The 19,726-nt window shown below is 40.0% G+C and overlaps 1 protein-coding gene across 2 annotated transcripts; it reads left to right on the plus strand.

The window, feature by feature from the left end:
- The first annotated feature begins 247 nt into the window (after positions 1–247).
- LOC116799013 (scaffold attachment factor B1-like) lies at positions 248–18,827 on the plus strand. Of its 2 annotated transcripts, none has more exons than XM_032711765.1 (21): positions 248–539; positions 2,260–2,347; positions 3,252–3,316; positions 3,403–3,609; positions 5,521–5,583; positions 6,183–6,210; positions 7,103–7,601; positions 8,035–8,084; positions 9,804–9,904; positions 11,577–11,726; positions 11,822–11,898; positions 12,820–12,959; positions 13,298–13,389; positions 13,769–13,875; positions 14,669–14,962; positions 15,253–15,390; positions 15,878–15,920; positions 17,205–17,326; positions 17,825–17,937; positions 18,056–18,107; positions 18,380–18,827. In XM_032711765.1, exons 1-21 carry the CDS (start codon positions 351–353, stop codon positions 18,507–18,509), a joined length of 2,748 nt encoding a protein of 915 aa, XP_032567656.1. In that variant the 5' UTR covers positions 248–350; the 3' UTR covers positions 18,510–18,827. The 2 variants fall into 2 exon arrangements, with proteins under 2 accessions (XP_032567656.1, XP_032567657.1); XM_032711766.1 differs by lacking the exon at positions 248–539 and adding an exon at positions 864–925 and having other exon boundaries at positions 18,380–18,735.
- Positions 18,828–19,726: the final 899 nt, after the last annotated feature.

Genomic DNA, 19,726 nt, shown 5'->3' on the forward strand with positions numbered 1-19,726 from the left:
TCTCGCTCCAGGGCCGTGATGGCAGCGCGTGCGCGCTGGGGCTTCGATACCTCACCGCGGGAACGCGCGGCCAGCCCGCCCCGGCCCCCTGGGCGCGTGCGCGAGAGCTCGCGAGCCGTCCTTGACGCGGGCGACGCTATCTTGCGCCTGCGCGGGAGCCTTCACTCACTTCTCCCTCCAGGCCCCGCCCCCTCCCTCCTCCCCCCGCCTGCGCACTGCGCGCTTTGTGCCCCCTCCCCTCGGCGCGTCTCGCTCCCACCATTTTGTGCTGTGATCGCAAGGTTTGTCGCGGGGCTGGGTTGTGTTCTCCCGCGCGCTCGGACTCGAGGCAAAACATCGAAGGGGCCTTGATGGCGGAGAGTCAATCAGCGGCCGGACTGGGGGATTTCACATCCCTTGGCGGGGCCGCGGCTTTCGGTTCGGAACCCGAAACGCGGCGGCTGAGCGAGCTGCGAGTCATCGACCTGCGGGCCGAGCTCAAGCGCCGTAACCTGGACAGCGGCGGCAACAAGAGCGTCCTCATGGAGCGGCTGAGGAAGGTGAGGCGAGCCCCGGCGGAGGGGGGCGGGGGGGGGGGGGGGGGGCGGGCGGTGCCATCCGGGTCCTTTGTCTTCGGCGCGCTTGGCGCGTGCGCGCTCGGGGCCGAACCAGGGACCGCCGGCGGCCCTGAGGAGAGCGGGGCTGCAGCCGCTCCCTGCGCTGCGCCCCAGAGCCACCCCGGGAAGCCGCGGAGGGGTTGTTTGGCACCAGCGCGTCCTCTTCTTCGCACTGCTACGGAGCCCTTGCGGGGACGGGCAGCAGCCCCACCGCTGCTTTGCTTTGTGACACCCGCCCGCCCCCCAGCCGCTCCGTTGGAGCGCTGCTCACATTCCACTCGGCGGAATCCGAGATGGACCCGGCCTTCCCGTCGTTCCCTGACCCTGAGGTTGCGCGTCCTTCTCCAGTTTTCTCTCTCATTCACGCGGTCACACGCACACGCGATTCTTTCCCATATCTTTCCTCGTGCTTCTCTGCGCGCTTCATAGAATGGGTCAAGTTGGAAGGGATCACAGTGGGTCATCTGGTCCATCCTCCGTGCTCCAGCAGGGCCATCCCAGAGCACATGGCACACGATTGTGTCCTGACGGTTCTTGCATATCTCCAGTGAGGGAGACTCCACACCCTCTCTGGGCAATGTTCTGGTGTTCAGTCACTGTACAGGAAAGATTTTTTTCCTCAAACTCAGGTGGAACTTTCTATGCATCAGTTTCTACCCGTTGTTTCTTGTCCTGTTGCTTGGCACCACCATACTGCACCTGACTCCATATCTCCTACCTGTCTGGAATGTATTTTTACAGACTTTCACGAGGCCAGAACAGTATAGTCGGTCCTGGCCCTTTTATGGGTTCTAACAGGCCTGCACATTGAGAAAAGGTTGCTGTCAGATATGCCTGAGTTCCTGTAGTAGTCACTCTCAGTTTTATAGAGTTAAAGTAGTTATTTGCTGAATAAGGAGCTTTGCTCCTCAGTCATAGCTTGATTTGGCTGTGGGGTTGTGTTAGACCTTCCTATTTAGTGCTTCTGTCAGGTGATATGGCTGCCCGGCTGTATGACCTGAACTAGAGAGACACTAATGACAAATCCTTAAAAATGCAGTTGTAGTTTAACCTCAGTAGGCAGCAAAACACCGCATGGCCAGTCATTCATCCCTCACTTCTTACAGGATGGCGACTGGAAGCGGAAGGGTAAAAATGAGAGTAAACTTGCGAATTGTGATAAAGACAGTTTAATAATTTTAAAAAATCCAAGGGTAAAAAAAGAGCAACATAGATGAAGAAAATGAATAAAAAAAAAAAACAGGTCATGTAAAAGAAAATAATTGCTTGCTGAGCCTGTCCCCAAGTAATGGCAGCCCCACCATCTTTCACCCACACCAATTTTATTACTGGTAATAATTGGTGGAATTATCGTATGGTCTGGAATATCCCTTTGGGCAGTTGGAGTCAGCTGTCTAGCTGTGTCCCTTCCCAGTTCCTTGTGCACTCCCAGCCCTTTGCTGATGGGGCAGTGGGAGAAGCAGAGAAGGTCTTGACACTGGGTAAGCATTGCTCAGTAATAACTAAAACATCCATCCCTGTGTTATCAGCACTATTCTCAGCACAAATTCAAAACGTAGCCCCATACCAGCTACTGTGAAGAGAATTAACTATCCCATCCAAAGCCAGTACAAATGCACACCAGCGAAGAATACAGTAGATGTCATACTGCTGTCTCCAATAGGCCATTGAAGATGAAGGAGGAGATCCTGATGAAATTCCTGTGGCCTCAGAACTGACCAACAAGAGAATGCCGAAAAGAACTAGCAAAGGTATGGTGTCTGAACACTTACAGTTCCCTTGTTTGCTTGTAGCTAGAACCTAGCATACAAAATTGATGTCTTCTGTTTCATTAATTTTAAAAAAAAGTACTTTTTACCTTATGGAAAACGGTAAAACTCTGTTGCATTAATGAGCAATAACAAGTTTAAGTGATAATATGACACCTAACTGTACTTTGTTAGCAAGCCTTGAAACCTGTAGATGAGACTGTAAATTGCAGGTGTTTCTGTACTTGTGACCATGAGTGTAGAATTGGCTCAGGTACAGAGCAAGCAGCTGCAGCATAAACTCCTGTGGAAAGCTCATTAGTGATTTCAGAACATTTTGGTTCCAAACATTAAATATTGTGTGTGCCATGTTAAACGTGGCTTATTGTAATTGCTCATAGCCCGTTCTTTAAAAATACATTCTGGAGAGAAAGGGGCTGTTGAAGCTGCTACTTTCAAGATAAAGGGACTAAAAATAGAGAAAGAGCAGTTGTCTGAGTAGCAATGTGAGTTTGCTGGTGAAAGTCATGTGTGCGTCCAGAATCTCTAAGTGAACGCTAATTCTAAATCAGTTTAATTAAGAGAGGGTTTTTTCCTAACAACCTTCGAGTGTTATTTTTACATGCAACACCTTCTTAGACAGTGTTGTCTTTGTAGGTACTGAAGTGTAGTGGAATGAGACTGTAGCTGTAGAAAAATGTAGCCATGCTACTTACAGTTCATGCTCGTGCTGTTAGCTTCTATTGAGTGGCAGGTTGACCTCGGTTATATCCAGACAGACCCAGACTTCTGAATCAGTGTCTTAATGATTTCTTGTTGAAACAAGCTCAGTGTTAGATAATTCATCACAGATTAAACACATTACAAAATTTAGTGCTACGTCTCACTGCGGTGATACTGTTTTTAGGAAGAAAACCGGAAGACGAAGGTATTGAAGACAATGGCCTAGAAGAAAACTCTAGAGATGGGCAGGTAAGTTGAAATCATGATTGCGGTTACTAAGAATATGCATCATTTAGCCCACAATAAGTACACATTTAACCTTTTTCTTTCTGTAGGAGGATATTGAAGCAAGTCTGGATACCTTGCAGGATATTGACATGATGGATATTAGTGTATTAGATGAAGCTGAAATAGATAACGGCAGTGCTGTGGACTGCGGAGAAGATTACAGTCCTGATAATATTCTCGATTCTCTGTCTGATAATAAAGACAACGTTGAAGCAGAAATGAAAGAACTTCCAGATCAGCTAACAGAAAATGAGGTGAGTAGAGATCTTTGTAATTTTTCAGAAGATACTTAATAAGTATATGGGCACACAAACAAGTTATTTCAGTCTAGTAGAATATAGGACATGAATGGGGTCTGAATTCTGTTTCACATTAACAACTCCTATGTCATACTCTTTTAAGTGGTAAATATTCTTGGACTGATAGAGGCTTGAAATGTAGACGGGTCACTGCCTTCATTGCCTTACAGTATCATCTTTACTTAACACGATAAGAGCCTGGAACTGAAAATACTGTATTAGTTTCCGTGTTCACTCTTCCCATTTATCTGTTATTTGTCTTGAAGTGTACATATATATATCTCTATCTGTTTAGTCATCTAGTTAGTTATATATATGGAGAGGGAGAGAAATACATTTTCGACTCACAGGTAATTTGAAAATCTTTTCTGCAGAAATAATGCTCAGGTTTAAGGGAGTTATGTTGTTCTGCTTTCTCATAGAGATTAATAAAAGAAGAAGCAGAACTTCATATATTGCCCTGTTCTGACATTGTGAGGCTTTTGACTTGGTTTTGAGGGCAACTTGCAATCTCATTTACAGATAGCACAATCTCCTGCTACTGAACGAATAGGGTAATCTGTATGTTACGTTCAGTCCTCACGTATTATCCTTCTTGGATCCTTGTGGGTTTTTTTTTCCTTTTGGGCCGTTCCCTCACAGAACATACTATCCTTCCTAGCCTCCTTAGGGTTCTTTTTCTTAATTATTTTAGACCTGCATATCTGTCTCAATTTTTTATCATTTACCTTCTGTCACGTGAAATGGGAGATTTTCTCACACCCTTTGTATTTGACTGGCCTGTCAGTGCCCCAGGACAACTGAGAACCTTGCGCCCAAGCAGTCTGTCAGTGTCCTGTTGTGGGGAGTCTTGACTGGACAGTCTGGATCAGAGGGTGGTTCGACCGAGCTGTTCCAGGTCACATGCCAACAGCGTGAGACAGACCCCCTCCCAGGTCTCTTCAGTCAAGTATGGTGCTTGCTGCCAGCAACTATTAGTGCCCTTGAAGGACTCACACTTAACAGTTTATGGAATAACACTATTAATATAATAGAAAACTGTGACAGGTTAAGGTTTGTGGATTGCTCGTGGTAGTATCTGGCTGCAAAGAAAAAGTAACATACCAACAAGCTGTAATTCCTAACAAAAGCTGGCTTGAGTTAATCATTCAGTGGCACAGTAAGGGTCTTACCCATAGACATCCCAATGGAGGAGAAGACAGGTTCTACCCATCGACTGTTACAGTGGAGTCTTCCCTGGCTTTGCCCTTGGCTTTCCCAGGGCATTGATAGACTAATCAAACACAAAGGATTTGAGAAAATCTCTCCTTTAATGTGACACCTTGGAACACAGTCATTCCAATGGCATCCAGTTAACCTGAAAGGCAATTTTGTGGTGGTCTGTAAATTAAAGTTGTTGTGAGTTATGTAACCCATGAGCTTTGGTTGTGTGTTACCATCAACTCTTAAGGAAGGAAGGAAGATTTTGGGGATATGTTTTGGTTTTGTAAAAGTAGAAACCTAAGTCAGCCTTACTTGTAACTTGTTTTTTCATTTAGAAACTAAAGTTAATAAGTGGGAAAATGGAGAAATACATTCAGTAACCACAGAAACGTGAAATAAATTTCTCCTCTAAATAAGAGTAACTTTGGGATAGACAATGTCATGTTGAAATTAAAATGAAAGGTAGTAGGAGAAAGATATTTAATCATCAAGAACATTTGTATGTTGCTGCTCATTCTTGGCCACAATCTGAAGTAGCAATTGAGACCTGTCAAATACTTAAAAATATTTCTTGTTTTCTTGACAGGGAAAATTAAATACAGGTGTATTCTCTGTAAGTTACTATTGGTAAGAAATTATATAATTCCTTTTTTACTCTTTTAGGAAGATTATGATGAAATTGAAAACAATTTAGAAGCCTCCTCTTCTGATTTAATTGAAATGAAGGTAAATTGAAAATGTAGATGTGTTTCAGATTGCTGTATTATCAGTATATTGTATTATTAGTATTCACTCTGTTCCCACACTAAAAAAAGAAAATGTGACCATAATATGAAATTGTAATAGAATCCAAAACATACGTAATCTTGCTCAGCATATAGTCTCTGAAATGAGAATGCCCTATTGATTTTTCCTACTTTCCAGTCAGCTCTCAAGACTTCCTTCACTTTCATGACAAAAAAAAAAAGATCTTGTACTGTTGATTTTTTTCTTTCTCCCGCTGATTGTTTAAAATAGCAGCTGGGATTGTTTTTTTCTGTAGTTGGTGTGGTAGTACATAAAGATACTTTATTGGTCTCTTTAAAATCCAAAGTTAGTGGTGACAATGCAGTTGTGGCTGATATTTTGATTCAGTTTTCATGTGCCAGTAAAATTACCTATATAAAATACTCAGTTCCAGTGGATGGTGAAAAAAAGAGCTAGATGTAGTAGGTGAATTTGTGTAGTTTTCAATCTTGAGATTGGGCAGGGAGTTGCTATTATTCTTTGTTAGAAAATGCGTTCTATAAAATCCTCATTCTGTGTTGGTTTTTTTCTCCAAACAGAAAATTGAGAAGCTGCACTTGGAGCCAGGTACTGTTAAAGAAAAACATATTCCTATCTTTTCAACTAATACTTTTTAAACCATTAACTATTAAAAAAAACAAGCAAAAACCCCATAATTTGCATTATTTTTATGATGGACAATCCAGATCATGCAGGGTCATAGAGATTGGAAACCCAATCATATCCCCAGATCTGTGAAGTGATGCTTGTCATCTTTGAAATATTTCCAGTGAAATGAAATGGTTTAAAAACCTGTTAAACTACATAAATGGATTTAGAGAAGTTTAAAAAGCTAAATATTCTACTTGTAAACAGATCTTGTGATATTGCACACACCTTAACTCTATTACTAAGTAGTGGACAGTGAAAGCACTAAAAAGATATTCTAGGGCACTAAAATGTAAAGATTAGTTACTGGATACAGAAGAAAGAAGAGTTTCTTCATGGAAATTTCATACAGATACTTTTCACTTTCTGGACTGCAAACACACTCATGCACCATCAGAAGATGCCCAGTTCTCATGTTGGACTGTCTGCTAAAAGAATTTCACAGAAATTTAAAAATTGAACTCTCAGTGCCTTGGTACGTTCAGTTAAGCATCTTGGACTCGAAGCTAACTAGAGAAGAAACAGAGCTGAAGGATTTAATGAAGAATATGGAGGATGAGCCAGAAGTTTTTTGTTAAATCTGTGGGGGCATTTTTCTTCCCTGTTATCGTTTTAGGGCTGATTTGGTAGTTTGTCAGAAAGCAGTTAGCAGAGTACTTTTAACACTGTGTACACTAGGGTTTTCCAATCTCTGTGTAGCTTAGAAGTTCTCTTGGTGTTAGTGTGGCAGCCATGCCAGTTCCACATTTGTGATTGCTGTATTTCCCTGGTGATTAAATCTTGTGCCATTCTATTCCTGTTAAATCCGTAGAAAATGAGAAAATACTCGACATTTTGGGGGAAACTTGTAAATCTGAAGTACTTAACGAAGAAACTTCCGAAGTGGAGCGGCCACATGCACAGGAAGCAAGTATCGCGGTGCCAGGCAAGAGGCTGGCGGAGGAAGAGGACGCTCTTGCTGCCGCTCAGTTGGAGGAAGATGCTTTAGATTTGGACAGCAAATCGGCACAAGCTATGGCAAGGAAGGAAGCAAAGCGTTTAGTTGTAGCAAAAGGGGAGACATGTGAACAGACACTAGAGGAAGAGAAGCCGGACTCTGAATCTTTAGTAGTAGAGACCCTAAGCGATCAGAGTAGCAAACGCTCCCAAGGCCTGGAAGCCTCTAGTGGGGAAACAGCGGCAAAAGGCGCAGGTCCTGAAGCCAAAGATAGCAAAGAAGATGCCAAGAGAACAGAAGACAAAGCTAATTCTGAGGAATCCCCTGCTACTAAAGAGTCCTCAGCCAGTGAGGGCGGTGATCAGAAAAAGAGGTTTGTTTTTTCTCCGTTATAGACCAGATGCTATCTTTTATCATTGGTCGTTAAGTGATGCGAATAAGCTGTTTCCTTCAATTGGCCACCGAGACTGATGAAATTGTAGCCTATTCCTAAAGAGTGTGTTTTATTTCTCCATGTGCAGATATTTTTAATTTTTTTTTTAAACACAGTGGGTTTGATTTCTTTCCTTCCTCAACCTTCAAAGGTTGTTTTCCCAAATTACTCTTATTTGTAATCATCTTCTTAATGTAAGTCTGTTTAAGAATCTGACTTCATTATTTCTTGTCAGATTTCTTAAATCAAGTATACAGAGGTGTGTTTTCATTTGCGAGGTATTTTCTGGTAGGTATTTAATTTTAGCTTTTTTCATAATTTGTATTTAATCACTTTCATTTCTGACTTGAATAATATGATGTTTTGTCTCTAGCCCTGTTGAGGAGGACAGAGATGCAAAGATAACCTCAAAAGATGAGAAAGGTATGTTTGTTTTCAAAAGTAGAACTTTAATGATTGCTTGGATAAGTGTATTGGATGGGGTATTTCAGCAGGAGAAGCATATCGGTCTGCAGTTGTTAAATAGTATAAATTCACCTCTTTCTGGATTTTCTTTATTCATAGAAGAATAAGTATTTTCCTTTTATGCATTTTTTAAGAATGTCTGCATTGCACCCTTTTGCTTGTAACTTGATCTTTAAAGATAGACATTAAGAGATGGCAAATATGTCTTTTATGGCAGTGAAGATGCTTACTACCAGCTGTTAGTGAGTCAAGAACCTTTTGCAATTGTTTTTGCTTTACTGTGCACTTGTGATTCTTCAAACCATCTTCTGTTTTGCTGAAGTAATTTGGGATCTAGTATTCAAATATTAGAATGCCAGAAAAACGTACAGCTTCATGTTGCCACAAATTTGATTGATTTATTAAATCTTTGTCCGTGCAAATCCTATTTGTGATGCAAATGGGCATCAGAAGCAAGAAAAAAATTCTTGGTCAGCAATCATGTACCCACTTCTTCTTTTCCTTGTGCTTCTTCCTTTTAATACATCAGGCAACTGAGTCTTTGCAGCTCACCCCACCTTTCTGTTCTCTTCTACCTGACCAGGGCAGAAAATTTAGAACTGACTGTAACATTATTTTTACACGCTGCAGCAGGTAGTTCAACACTTTTAATAATAAGCAAGAAACTCATTATGAGGTCTCTTTACTGACTGGACAGGAAGAATTTGTTTGGTTTTAGTTGGGTTTTACAACACAGACTCAACTCAGTGTCACTGCTTTTTCCAGGATCCAGGGTTATGCCTATTTGTGCAAGCTACTGGACCTCACTGTGAGCTTCATTAGGGTCTGCTCACCCTAAAGTCTGTAGTCTTGTGTTCTCTTATTTCAGAATATTTGAAGAAGTATTTTGTGCATGCTGTTGTTTACCTGAGGACTTGAGTATATTTTTTTTGTGGACTGAGAAAACTTTTCTTGAACTTTGCATTTGAAACAGCCTTCACGAACCTGGGTGTCTGATAACCACCTTGCTCCTGCATACCTTTCTCCAAAGGATGTGATGTGTTCTGTAACATTGGTTTTAGTCATTTTCTGACTTAGTGAACAGCAGTGGTGAGAGTTAGCTGCTTGATTACGTGGCATTCTCTACATACAGAGCAAAATTATTGAGCCAGGATTCTGGTGCCAGTGTAACTGCAGGTAGTCATTTTGAAATCATAGAAGTGTTGCGGAGTAAAAGCATCAAAGCCTAAGGCTCAGCTCTTTAGAACACCAAGACGATGTATCTCCCATGTGTTTGCATGCATGACATACCTTAGTCCAGGCACTTCTTGAGATAGATGATGGCAGGTGTATATCTATTCTCTTTTATACAGAAGAGCTCTTTTTTGTTTGGGTTTTTTTTTAAGAGTTTGATACAAATGATTGCATCCTTCCCTAGGAAACTTGTGTAAATGCTAACAACTGTGATCTCAGCACTAAGCTCATACTTGCGGCAATGACAAAAGTTATCAGGAAGTAAAAGATGGAAAGACACCTAAATAAAATAGCATTCTGGAAAGGTTCTGGAAAAAATATCTTCCCTCAATAAAAGCAATTCTGTGAAATTCCATATATCACCAAAAAATAAAAAGGCATATGGAAGCAGATAGTTGTTAATTAGAATTTTGGGTATGTTCTGGTTTTTGTTTTCCTAATTAGGTCGCACTGCTAGCAGTTCTGGTAGAAACTTCTGGGTGAGTGGACTGGCTTCCACTACCAGGGCTACAGATTTGAAGAATCTGTTTAGCAAGTATGGAAAGGTAAGAGATTATTTTCGTTTGGTTTGTTGTTGAGGGTTTTTTTGCTTGAAACTGTTAATAAGACTTCTTAAGCTCCTGTGACTGAAAGTACCAGTGAAAGGAATCCAATTATCAAAAATATTGTGGGATGTCAAGGAAAAAATCGCGGAAGTATGCACTGAGTGACTGAGAGTTTTTTATTCGGTTGCTCTCTTCCAAAAAAACCATAAAATTCCATTTGCAGTCCTTTATTTGAAAGTCAGTAACTGTTTACACATACTTTTGTCTCCTGTGCAGTAGTATAGTGTCTTTACCCGTTGAAAATTCACGGTCAGTGGTGAATTTAATGTTTATAAAAAACTGCCTTAGGACTAGGGAAAATATGCAGGAAGTGTTGAAACACAGTTATTGGGGAATAAAGAATTGCCCTGGTATCTGAAGTTTTATTTTTATGTAGAGTTGGCAGTTGCTTTAGAAAGCACTTGTTTGGATAGCTTGGGATATCAGGAGGGGTCGTTTGGTTTTGTTGGCAGGGGAAGTTCTGCTGTTGTTATTAATGACAGACAAAATGGTAAGTTAAATCTTCCTGTCAGTTGGAAAATGGAAAGAGCAAGGATTTTTGTAAGTCGTTTGAAGCCTATTTAAAGATTACTATCAGGAGATTGTAGTAAAAGAAAACTGTATGTACAAGCAATCTACCACTGAATATTTTACCAGTGAAAATACTCTGGAACTTAAATATGACCTTACAAATAGGTACAAAAACAGATTAAGTGTAGCAAAGCTTTGAGTTTTTCTTCAGGTCATGAGACTAGTAAAACCCTTTTAATGCTTCTCATAACAATAAAAATGCAATGCTTTCCTTCCATTTATTTGCTTAGAATTCTATCTGGTAACCTAGAACATTGATCATAGAGATGTGCCACAAAATTTTAAATGTAACTAAAAACTAAGCGACAGCAAAGCTAGTGTTTGCCTCTAGATAGATGCCATGGTACTATTTAGTCCTTTAAATAAAATGACAGTTATTTTCTTTAGGGTATTAGCAGAGGCAAAGCTCCCTAGAAGTAAATGTACACGTACAATAAATCAAATGCATGGAAGTAGGTTCTTCATCCAGCTGTACTTTAAAATACGACATTTCTGTGAAATATGGTTGATTTCTGTAATGCAAAGTGAGCTGTATTGAATATATGAACATAAGTAAACACCATTTATGTGGGCTTTTTCAAGCTCTACTCTTTGAGGAAACCTCCTGTTTCTTAAAGAAGATAAATAACATGGTTGGTCTGCCTCACCACTGACATGTAAGCATTTTTTTGAGGGAAGATGGGACTTAGCAGTTGAGCTAGCATTAGCATGTAGGTGGAAATTGGCTTAAAAACTTCTATTTTGTTGGTTTTTACTCTTTTACATTTGAACAAAGTGGTGTTGTTTATGTAAAGTTAGAGCCTTTTTTTTGTCCCCTTGTGGTCTTTCTCCAGAAAAGAATTCAGTCTTTGGCTGTCATCTATTGATGCAGCTTTTGTAGGGTTTCACTGACAACAGAAGCATCGTTGCAACACTCCTTTGTGTTTGTTAATCTCTTAACAACAGAAGTTTCCTGAATGATAATGGGCAAGAATTAAAAAGGGTAGAAAGCTTGCAGTTCTTGCTTGTTACAGTGAGTGTAACACCTCTTTATTTTGGAAAGGTGGTGGGTGCAAAAGTGGTTACCAATGCTCGAAGTCCTGGTGCTCGCTGCTATGGCTTTGTTACAATGTCTACTGCTGAGGAAGCAACAAAATGTATCACCCATCTCCACAAAACAGAGTTACATGGGAAAATAATTTCTGTAGAAAAAGTGAGTACTTATCCTCAAAGATACCAAGTTCCCATCAGATTGTACCAATGATCGAGACCACATTCTCAGCTGATCATGTGCAAAATAAATTTCAGGCAAAAAATGAACCTGCTGGGAAGAAGACAAGTGAAAAAAAAGAGAACGAAGCAAAGAGAGAAACAGTCAGTGAGAGGTACTGTTCTAAAAATTCTCTGTCCAAAGGTGTTTTGCTGTTCTTCGGTCTATGTTGATGTCAGGGAAAACAAAGTTACAGTAAGAGTAAAACATTTCTGTGGCAAACATTCAAAAAGAGGAGTTCCTGCAATTTTTTAACTTTTTCTACAAGATAAACTTCTGTTGATGTTCGGTGCCTAGTTTAACATGTTTCTGTTATGTGCTTTAAGGTTTCAAGCATCCCTTTTAATTTAGGTGTGTTTAGGTTTTAGTAACAATTGTGGTGCTTTCATGTCTTAAATCTATAGGAAAGACCGTTTGAGGATTTTGATCTGTATGTCACTGTTTTTTCATTACTTTTTGTCTCTCATTGGAATAGGGTCTCCTCCAGTGATGGTGGTCACAAACAGTTAAAAGAGAGTTGTCCAAAATCCTGTTTCCAGAACATGTTCCTCTACAGCACTATGCTTTTTCTCTCTGGCATTACTGAAAGTCACTGAATAAGACACTAGGAGAGTGAATAAGACACTAAGACCTTTGCTTCTGTTGTCTTCTTGAGGCATAACTTGTGTTAAATGCTATTTGCTGAGAACTTTTTGCTTTTATTTCAGCTAGTTGCCTGACAAAAATGGTTCACATTGGCACTTCTTAATTGTCACATTGTTTAAGAAACTTTGTGGGTATTAAGCACATCATAGTGTGAATTTTTCCTCATTCTTCCAGTTGAGATGCCTGAATCAAATGTTTTGACAACTGCACTGGATGGTCTGGATGTCTTGTTTTCTGGTGTAGGATGTTGTGGAAGGAAACGTTTGGAAATCTAATTATGACTGTTATCGCATCAGAATTCTACCTTTTTAGTGTGTCGCTAGCATTCTGCTTGAATTTCCTTTTCTCTTAGTCTGTATTAGTCTAACCTATATCAATATCTTATCTATAGACCTGGCAGTGGTAAAAGGGATGAAAAATCTGACCAGAAAGATGATCCTAAAAAGATAGAAGACAAAGATGAAAAGGAAAAAAAAGATAAAGATGAACAGAAGTCTGGTTCATCAGATCAACCTAAAACTATTAAGTCAGGTAATTTGGCTATTGTTTCATAGAGTAAAATATATGTTGATGTATGAATACTTAATTTTAGGTAGTTCTTTCCAAAGAACTGCCAGTGTTCTAGGATTGTTTCTGATTCTTAGTTGGAAATCCAGAATGTATAAGGGGGAGGGTGTTTTGGGGGGAGATGTTTGACATTTTGTCATCCTTGAAAGAAGCACTTGGAGTAGGTGTAGTGAAATAATTGGTTTTGAAGAGAGGGTTAGATGTCCATTTTCACATTTTAGAGAACGTAACTTCTAGCAGAGCAATGAGTTTGGTGTAGGTTGTATAGTCTGATTGTTTTTTCCACCTCTGATTTTTTTTAGGAAGTAAAGGAACAGAGAGAACAGTAGTAATGGATAAATCCAAGGGAGAACCTGTTATTAGTGTGAAAACATCAACTACATCAAAAGACAGAGTGAGTAATGTTTCTGTGTGGGAAATATTTTCCTTAGAAACAAATACTGAATCCTGCTAGGCTACATGTAACCCACACTTGTCTTGCCAGTTTGTCCAATTAGAGTTTCTATAACATGGATTTACATCTTAATTAGTAAAATACTTTTTGTTCAGCTGATACTATATTCAGCAATCAAATCCTGCCAAACAAATGTGGGAAGGTATTACTGTGTTAATACATGGCGTGTCTGTAATGTTAAAAAAAGAACAGCTTTTTTTAAAAATGCAGGGACCAAGCTTTCAGATATGATAGTACAAATGGAAACAGAGCTTAGAGTATCGTTTGTAATAGTTGTCCTTTAATAAATTAAGTTTCTCTACTTCAATATTAAATACAGAGCATTAAGAGCCAGGATCGCAAATCAGAGAGCAGAGAGAGACAAGGCATTGTGCCATTTGACAAAATTAAAGCACAGCGAAAAATGAGGGAGGCAGAGCAGCGCCGGTAAGAGCAACTATGAAATTGTTTGACATTTTTTACCCTATAATGCATATTTTATTTTCATTTTCATTAAAATGACTAAGAGATAAGAGGATTTCAGGGGGGTTTTTTCACTTGTAACTTGTTAAATGTTTCTGGGTCACATATCTATTGAACTTAATTCAGGTATTTATTTATTTTGGGTGGGGTTTTATTTTTGTTTTCATGATGTTTAATACAGGATAAAGGTGATAATGGCCATCCTTCAAATTCCTTGCTAAAACTGTGACTTGAATTCCATGTTTTCCACACATTACAAAACTTTTATTCCTCACCTAAATGTAGTTGAATTAACCAGGAGAAAAATGCTTTTGTCATTCTTAATGGAGAGGAAGAAGTTTGTCTCTCATAGTTAGATTTCTGAGCTTGAGTGAAGTCATTATCCAGCATACCATTCTGGCTGTCTTGACAGAAATAAAATATTCTTCACAGATACTTTATTTCAGTATAAGAAATGAGCTATGGGCATTTGGATTCAAATTCCCCTGACCATATGGAATTATTTGCCCCCACAGGTGGGTTTTGTGGGAGTAATACGATCGGTCTCTTAATACAAGTAATTCCTGTGTACACTGAGTGTCTTCCCTCCATGCCCTCCCTCCCATACCCTTCCCAGATATAATTTCAAGGAGCTGAACAGTCACTGTGCTATTAATTTTTAACGCTTCTTTCTCTTTTTCTTCTTTTTGTTTTTCTTTTTAACTTCCTTTATTTGTTGAAGTATTACATCTGTAACCTTTTGTTTCTGTTAAAATAGCACACGTGAGCGTCGGGAGAGACAGCAGCACCTACAGACTATCCGTGAACGAGAAGAAAGGGAGAGGCTTGAGATTGCTCGTGAGAGACTGGAAATTGAAAGGCAGCGTCTTGAACGAGAACGAATGGAAAGGGAAAGACTGGAAAGAGAACGAATGCACATAGAGCATGAAAGGAGAAGAGAACAAGACCGCATTCAGCGAGAAAGAGAAGAGCTGCGGCGCCAGCATGAGCAACTGCGCTATGAACAGGAACGTCGGTCCGCAATGAGGAGACCATATGACATAGATGGCAGGTAAAGCCAGCAAATACAGATTATGCAAGTGGGAGACATTGCTGTCAGGTTCTGTCTCATCAGCCTGGGCTATAAAAAGCCATACATATGCTCTCAGCTTCCATCAGTCAGCAGTTGTTGACTGCATTGAGCTGACCGTGTTTAAGACCCCTAGTCAAGCTATCCTCTCTAAGGTTTTTCAACTCCATTTTGAACTTAATTACCTTTCTTTTAGTTTGCACTTTAGTTTGGAAGGGGGAACAATATCAGAAGTCATTATCTGGACTAAAATGACTACGTTCTTTTCTCAGGAGGGATGATCCGTACTGGCCAGAGGCAAAACGAATGGCAATGAATGATAGGTATCACTCAGATTTCAGTCGCCAGGATCGCTTCCATGACTTTGATCACAGAGACCGTGGTCGTTACCAAGAGCATTCAATAGACAGGTTGGTGTCTTACCTCCACTGTATTGCCTGAAATCGAAAGACAAAAGACTGTATTTAATGTCACATTTTGCTGCCTTTACTGTGTGCTTGGTTTGCATTTTATTTTTCAAGTGTGGTTTAGTGGCTGTGGACCTTTTTGTCTATAACCATGAAGAGATCTGTATTGTGCAATGAGTTGAAGCTTCTGGCAGGCTTGTTCAGAGTTTTTTTTTACAGTGCTGTTTCACATACTTGTAGGATTCTGAAAACTTTCTAAATAATTTGAAGGCACCTAGCATTTTAACAAGAATATTCTGGTTTATACCTCAGGACTAATTGGTTTTCCAGGAATCCAAAATGTGCCATTGTTTTCATATATTCCAGCTGTTTTGTAGATGTTGGCCCTATGAGAAAGCAAGATTTTTCATCTGTGTTTATAGATAGATGGATTTTTATAAACTGCTGTATGTTTTACTACCACAATCTGATTCTAATTGTCTGCTTATAGGAGAGATGGATCAAGGACAATTATGGGAGATCGGGATGGACAAGTGAGTTGCTTTATAGAGCTATGGAAACATCTTAACATCTTATAACCTGTTTTTTGTAGTGTGTGTCAGATTAAGTTTCAGTAGTTGAGAATTATATGATATCTCCCAAAATACGTATCAATAATCAATTAGCTTATTTACTTCAATAAGATGAAATTCAATCAAAGACTTGTTTATTATAAAATATATAGTTATTCTGATAGAAATCAAAACAAGTGAATTGCTTCAAAATAGAGTATTCCAACAAAAGATGGCGTAGAAGAGGCAGAGGTACAAAGTATACCTCTATGAGGTTACGTGGAAATAACAGCAAAATTAGTAGAGATGTTTGCACTCTTTGAGGGCTGGAAGAAAGACCTTCAGGGCACATTCAAGCAGTGAGAGATTAAGAGTCAGGGAATGCTCAAGTGCCCTTTACTGATGGTTAAGCTGTGAGATTTGGAGGGACCTGGATATTCTGGAGAGTTGGGCAGAGGGGAATATCATTAGGTTCAACAACAGGAAATGCTAAGTCTTGCTCCTGGGGAGGAATAACCCTGTGCAGCGATACATGCTTGGGACCAAGCAGACCAAAAACAGTTCTGCAGAGAAGGACCTTGGCGCTGTGATGGACAGCAAGCTGATAATGAGTCAGCATTGCACCCTCCTGGCAAAGAAAGCCAGTAGCATCCAGGGAAGCATTAGTAAAAGTATTCCTAGAAGGTCAAGGCCTTTTTACTCAGCACCTGTCTGATGTTCTGTGCCTAGTGCTGGGCTCCTCAGTACAAGAAGCTTATTGGAGTAAGTGCAGTAGGGCCTAGAGAATCTTCTGTATGAGGAGAGGCTGAGAGAGCTACGACTGTTCAGCAAGGAGAAGAGAAGGCTGAGGGTTTGTCTTATCAACGGGCATTAATACTTGATGGGAGAGAGGATATGGGGAGGATATAGCCAGGTGCTGCTCAGTGGTGCCCACCGACGAGACGAGTCAATGAGCACAAACTTAAAACACGTGAAATTCCATGTAAAGTTAATACAAATCACCTTTAACTGTGAAGATGGTCAAACGCTGGAACAGTTTGCATGGAGAACTTGGCTCTAGCTGTGAAGAAATTTAAAACCTAGGGGGAGAATCTTCTAGGCAGCCTGCCCTGGCTGATCCTGCTTGAGCAGGAGGGTTGGGCTACATGATCTCAGGACGTCCCTTCCATCCTAAATGACTCTGTGATTGAGTAATTACAGCTGAGCAACTTTAAGCAATTAACAAGTCTGTTTTGTGCAGTCCTGTAAGTGTTCTTTGCCTTTTAGCATTACCCAGATGAGCGCCACGGAGGACCAGACCGTCACTCACGAGACTCTCGAGAAAGTTGGGGTAGCTATGGATCTGACAGAAGAATGAGTGAAAGTAGAGGGATACCCCCACAGTCACGGTTAGTACACTTAACTAAAAATACATTTTCTTGTGCATCAAAGGAATATTTCCGTATGTGGAAGTAGGACGCAGTTTTTGGAAGTACAGTTCTTTCTTTCCAACATTAACCTCGAGTGTGTTGGATGGACTGCAAGTGAGTATCTCGTTCAGCTTGCCTTGTCCATCAAAACATGCATTTTGGCATGAATTTTTTTTTAATAACCACACATCTTAAAGTCTTCATCCTTTCCATTAATTTTAACTAACATTCCTATCAAAGCTTGCTATTTTCAGGATAGTGGTTCTTCCCTGATATCTTTTTTTCATATCTGTCATCTTATTTGGTTTGAGCAGAAGGATTCTACTGAGATTTGACTTAACAGATACCAGTATAAATATAAGATTTGCATGCACCTTGGTAAAGTATTTGAGTAAGTTTGTGACTTAGTTTCTGTACTCGAATCTATTTTGTGTGCTCTGGCTCATGTGAGAAGATATGAATTTCATACCTTCACAGGGATGGACGTGACTGGGGAGATCACAGTCGAAAGTTTGAAGGACATCAAGATCGTTCCTGGCAGAGCAGCGTGGATGGAGGAATGATAGGACGGGATCATGAGAGATGGCAAGGTATGCTTCTTGCACAACAATTCATTAGTTGTGCTATGTAAAGAAGAAAAATTACAGGCATTATCACTGAAGTAAAACTATTACTGTAGATATAAAGGAAGCATTTGAACTTTTTTAGGTGGAGGTAGAGGCAGACCTGGCCATGTGATGCATCGTGGAGGCATGTCAGGGTAAGAACTTTGAAAGGAGAGAAGTGTTTGTTTTCCTTTTAAGGGACATTTCTTCTAAATAGAAACTGGCCAGGGAAACATTTTATGGGAGTATCGGTTATTTAATTAGTTACTTAAATGTCAAGGAATAATAAAATATTCCCATGGGTTTCATGTAGTGCATCTAATGGAAGAGTGAGAAATCACACAAAAAACTGTGGAAGAACACCTGTACTAGCAACCTGACCACCAGAGTCACAAGAGAACATTAAAATGTCTGAATTGCTTTCTAGGCGTGGCAGTTTCATGCAAGGTGGCAATCAAAGTCAGATCATGCATGGAGGAGGAATGCAAGGAGAAGGATTTGCTGGCCAGGAGAGAGCAAACAGACCGAATGACCCTCGTTTCAACCGTCGCTACTGATTGTGTTTAACTTTTAATGCAAGGTGGCAAGTGAAACAAATCTGTTACCCAGGGTTACCATTAATTGTAACTTATGGGCTACTGTAATTTTTTTTAAGCTGCTGCCATATTATGTCACTCAATCCAATGTGAATTCATTTGTTTTGTAAAGTGTTGTTCATATCCCATTTAAAATGTTTGTTAATGAAGCATTCCATTTTCCATAAATAAATGCCAGTTTACAATGAATTGCTTTGTTTGAGCAGTCCCTGTAAAACTAATTTATTCAGCTCTGTGTTAAACCACGTAACTTTCAAAGATGCCAAAGTGTCAAAATGCCTTACAGGTGTCCCTTTGCACTTTCAGTAGCACACAACTCCCAGAAATACACTGAAATACTGTGTTACCTTAGACCTGTCAAAATTAAGTAGACTATATGCCACCATAAGAGAACCTTAGTAGATTGCAGTTGTCAAAGTTTGAACACCCTGACACTGCAAAATTGACATAGGATATTGTAGGACAAGTGGTGAAGAATTTTTTTTCATCTTGTCTCATGTTGGTAGGTACTGTGGAGTATAATACCCTACAGTCTCTGAAAAAGAAGTTCCATACTGAGTGAGCAGCACAGCTTCTGTAGAGACAGCACAGAGGTGCTTGTGAACCTCTTCCAAGTGTGTGTCAGAATCATTTTATTTAGCTTCTGATAGATCAGGGTAGTCCAAAACTCCATCAGTTTCAGGGCAGTAATTTTATTTAGCAGTCCATCATTTCTTTAAAAGACTAGTAACAGCCATTGGCTGTGCTTTAGCATCATTTTATGAATATGTTGAGAACTAACGTGATCATGACATGATCTGTCACTTCGTTGTATCCAAATTGTAATTTGTCTTTGTGCAGTCATCTCTGGAGCAACATGGCCTCAGCATTAACCACCAAGGATGGCTTTTATGATGGCAAGAGGAAAAAAATCCTGTTCCTTTCATTTGTAGGCTCATTTGGGTTTTTTCCACCTTCAGAGATGGTGTTTTTATCAGTTGCCTGAAGATATTTTTTCATACATCCATAGAGAAGGCACATTACAATGTTGAATCTTTAGAGAGCAATCATCAAAGGGCAAAAAAGTGGTATAGATCATTAAAAGCACGGAGGAGAACTAAAGTTCTAAGCATACCGGAGGTGCAGTATTCTACCTATTTGTATGCAGTGTGCTTTGTTCAAAGTGATTACATTTTGTA

Source organism: Chiroxiphia lanceolata, chromosome 27 (assembly GCF_009829145.1).
Source record: "Chiroxiphia lanceolata isolate bChiLan1 chromosome 27, bChiLan1.pri, whole genome shotgun sequence".
Taxonomy (NCBI): domain Eukaryota; kingdom Metazoa; phylum Chordata; class Aves; order Passeriformes; family Pipridae; genus Chiroxiphia; species Chiroxiphia lanceolata.

What these genes read in the sequence shown, in the direction of transcription:
- LOC116799013 (XM_032711765.1), top strand. Translation starts at nt 351, where the DNA reads ATGGCGGAGAGTCAATCAGCGGCCGGACTGGGGGATTTCACATCCCTT. An exon ending in GCCGAAAAGAACTAGCAAAG is followed by an intron (nt 2,348 to 3,251) that starts GTATGGTGTCTG and finishes TACTGTTTTTAG; the next exon opens with GAAGAAAACCGGAAGACGAA. An exon ending in AAATAATTTCTGTAGAAAAA is followed by an intron (nt 11,727 to 11,821) that starts GTGAGTACTTAT and finishes AATAAATTTCAG; the next exon opens with GCAAAAAATGAACCTGCTGG.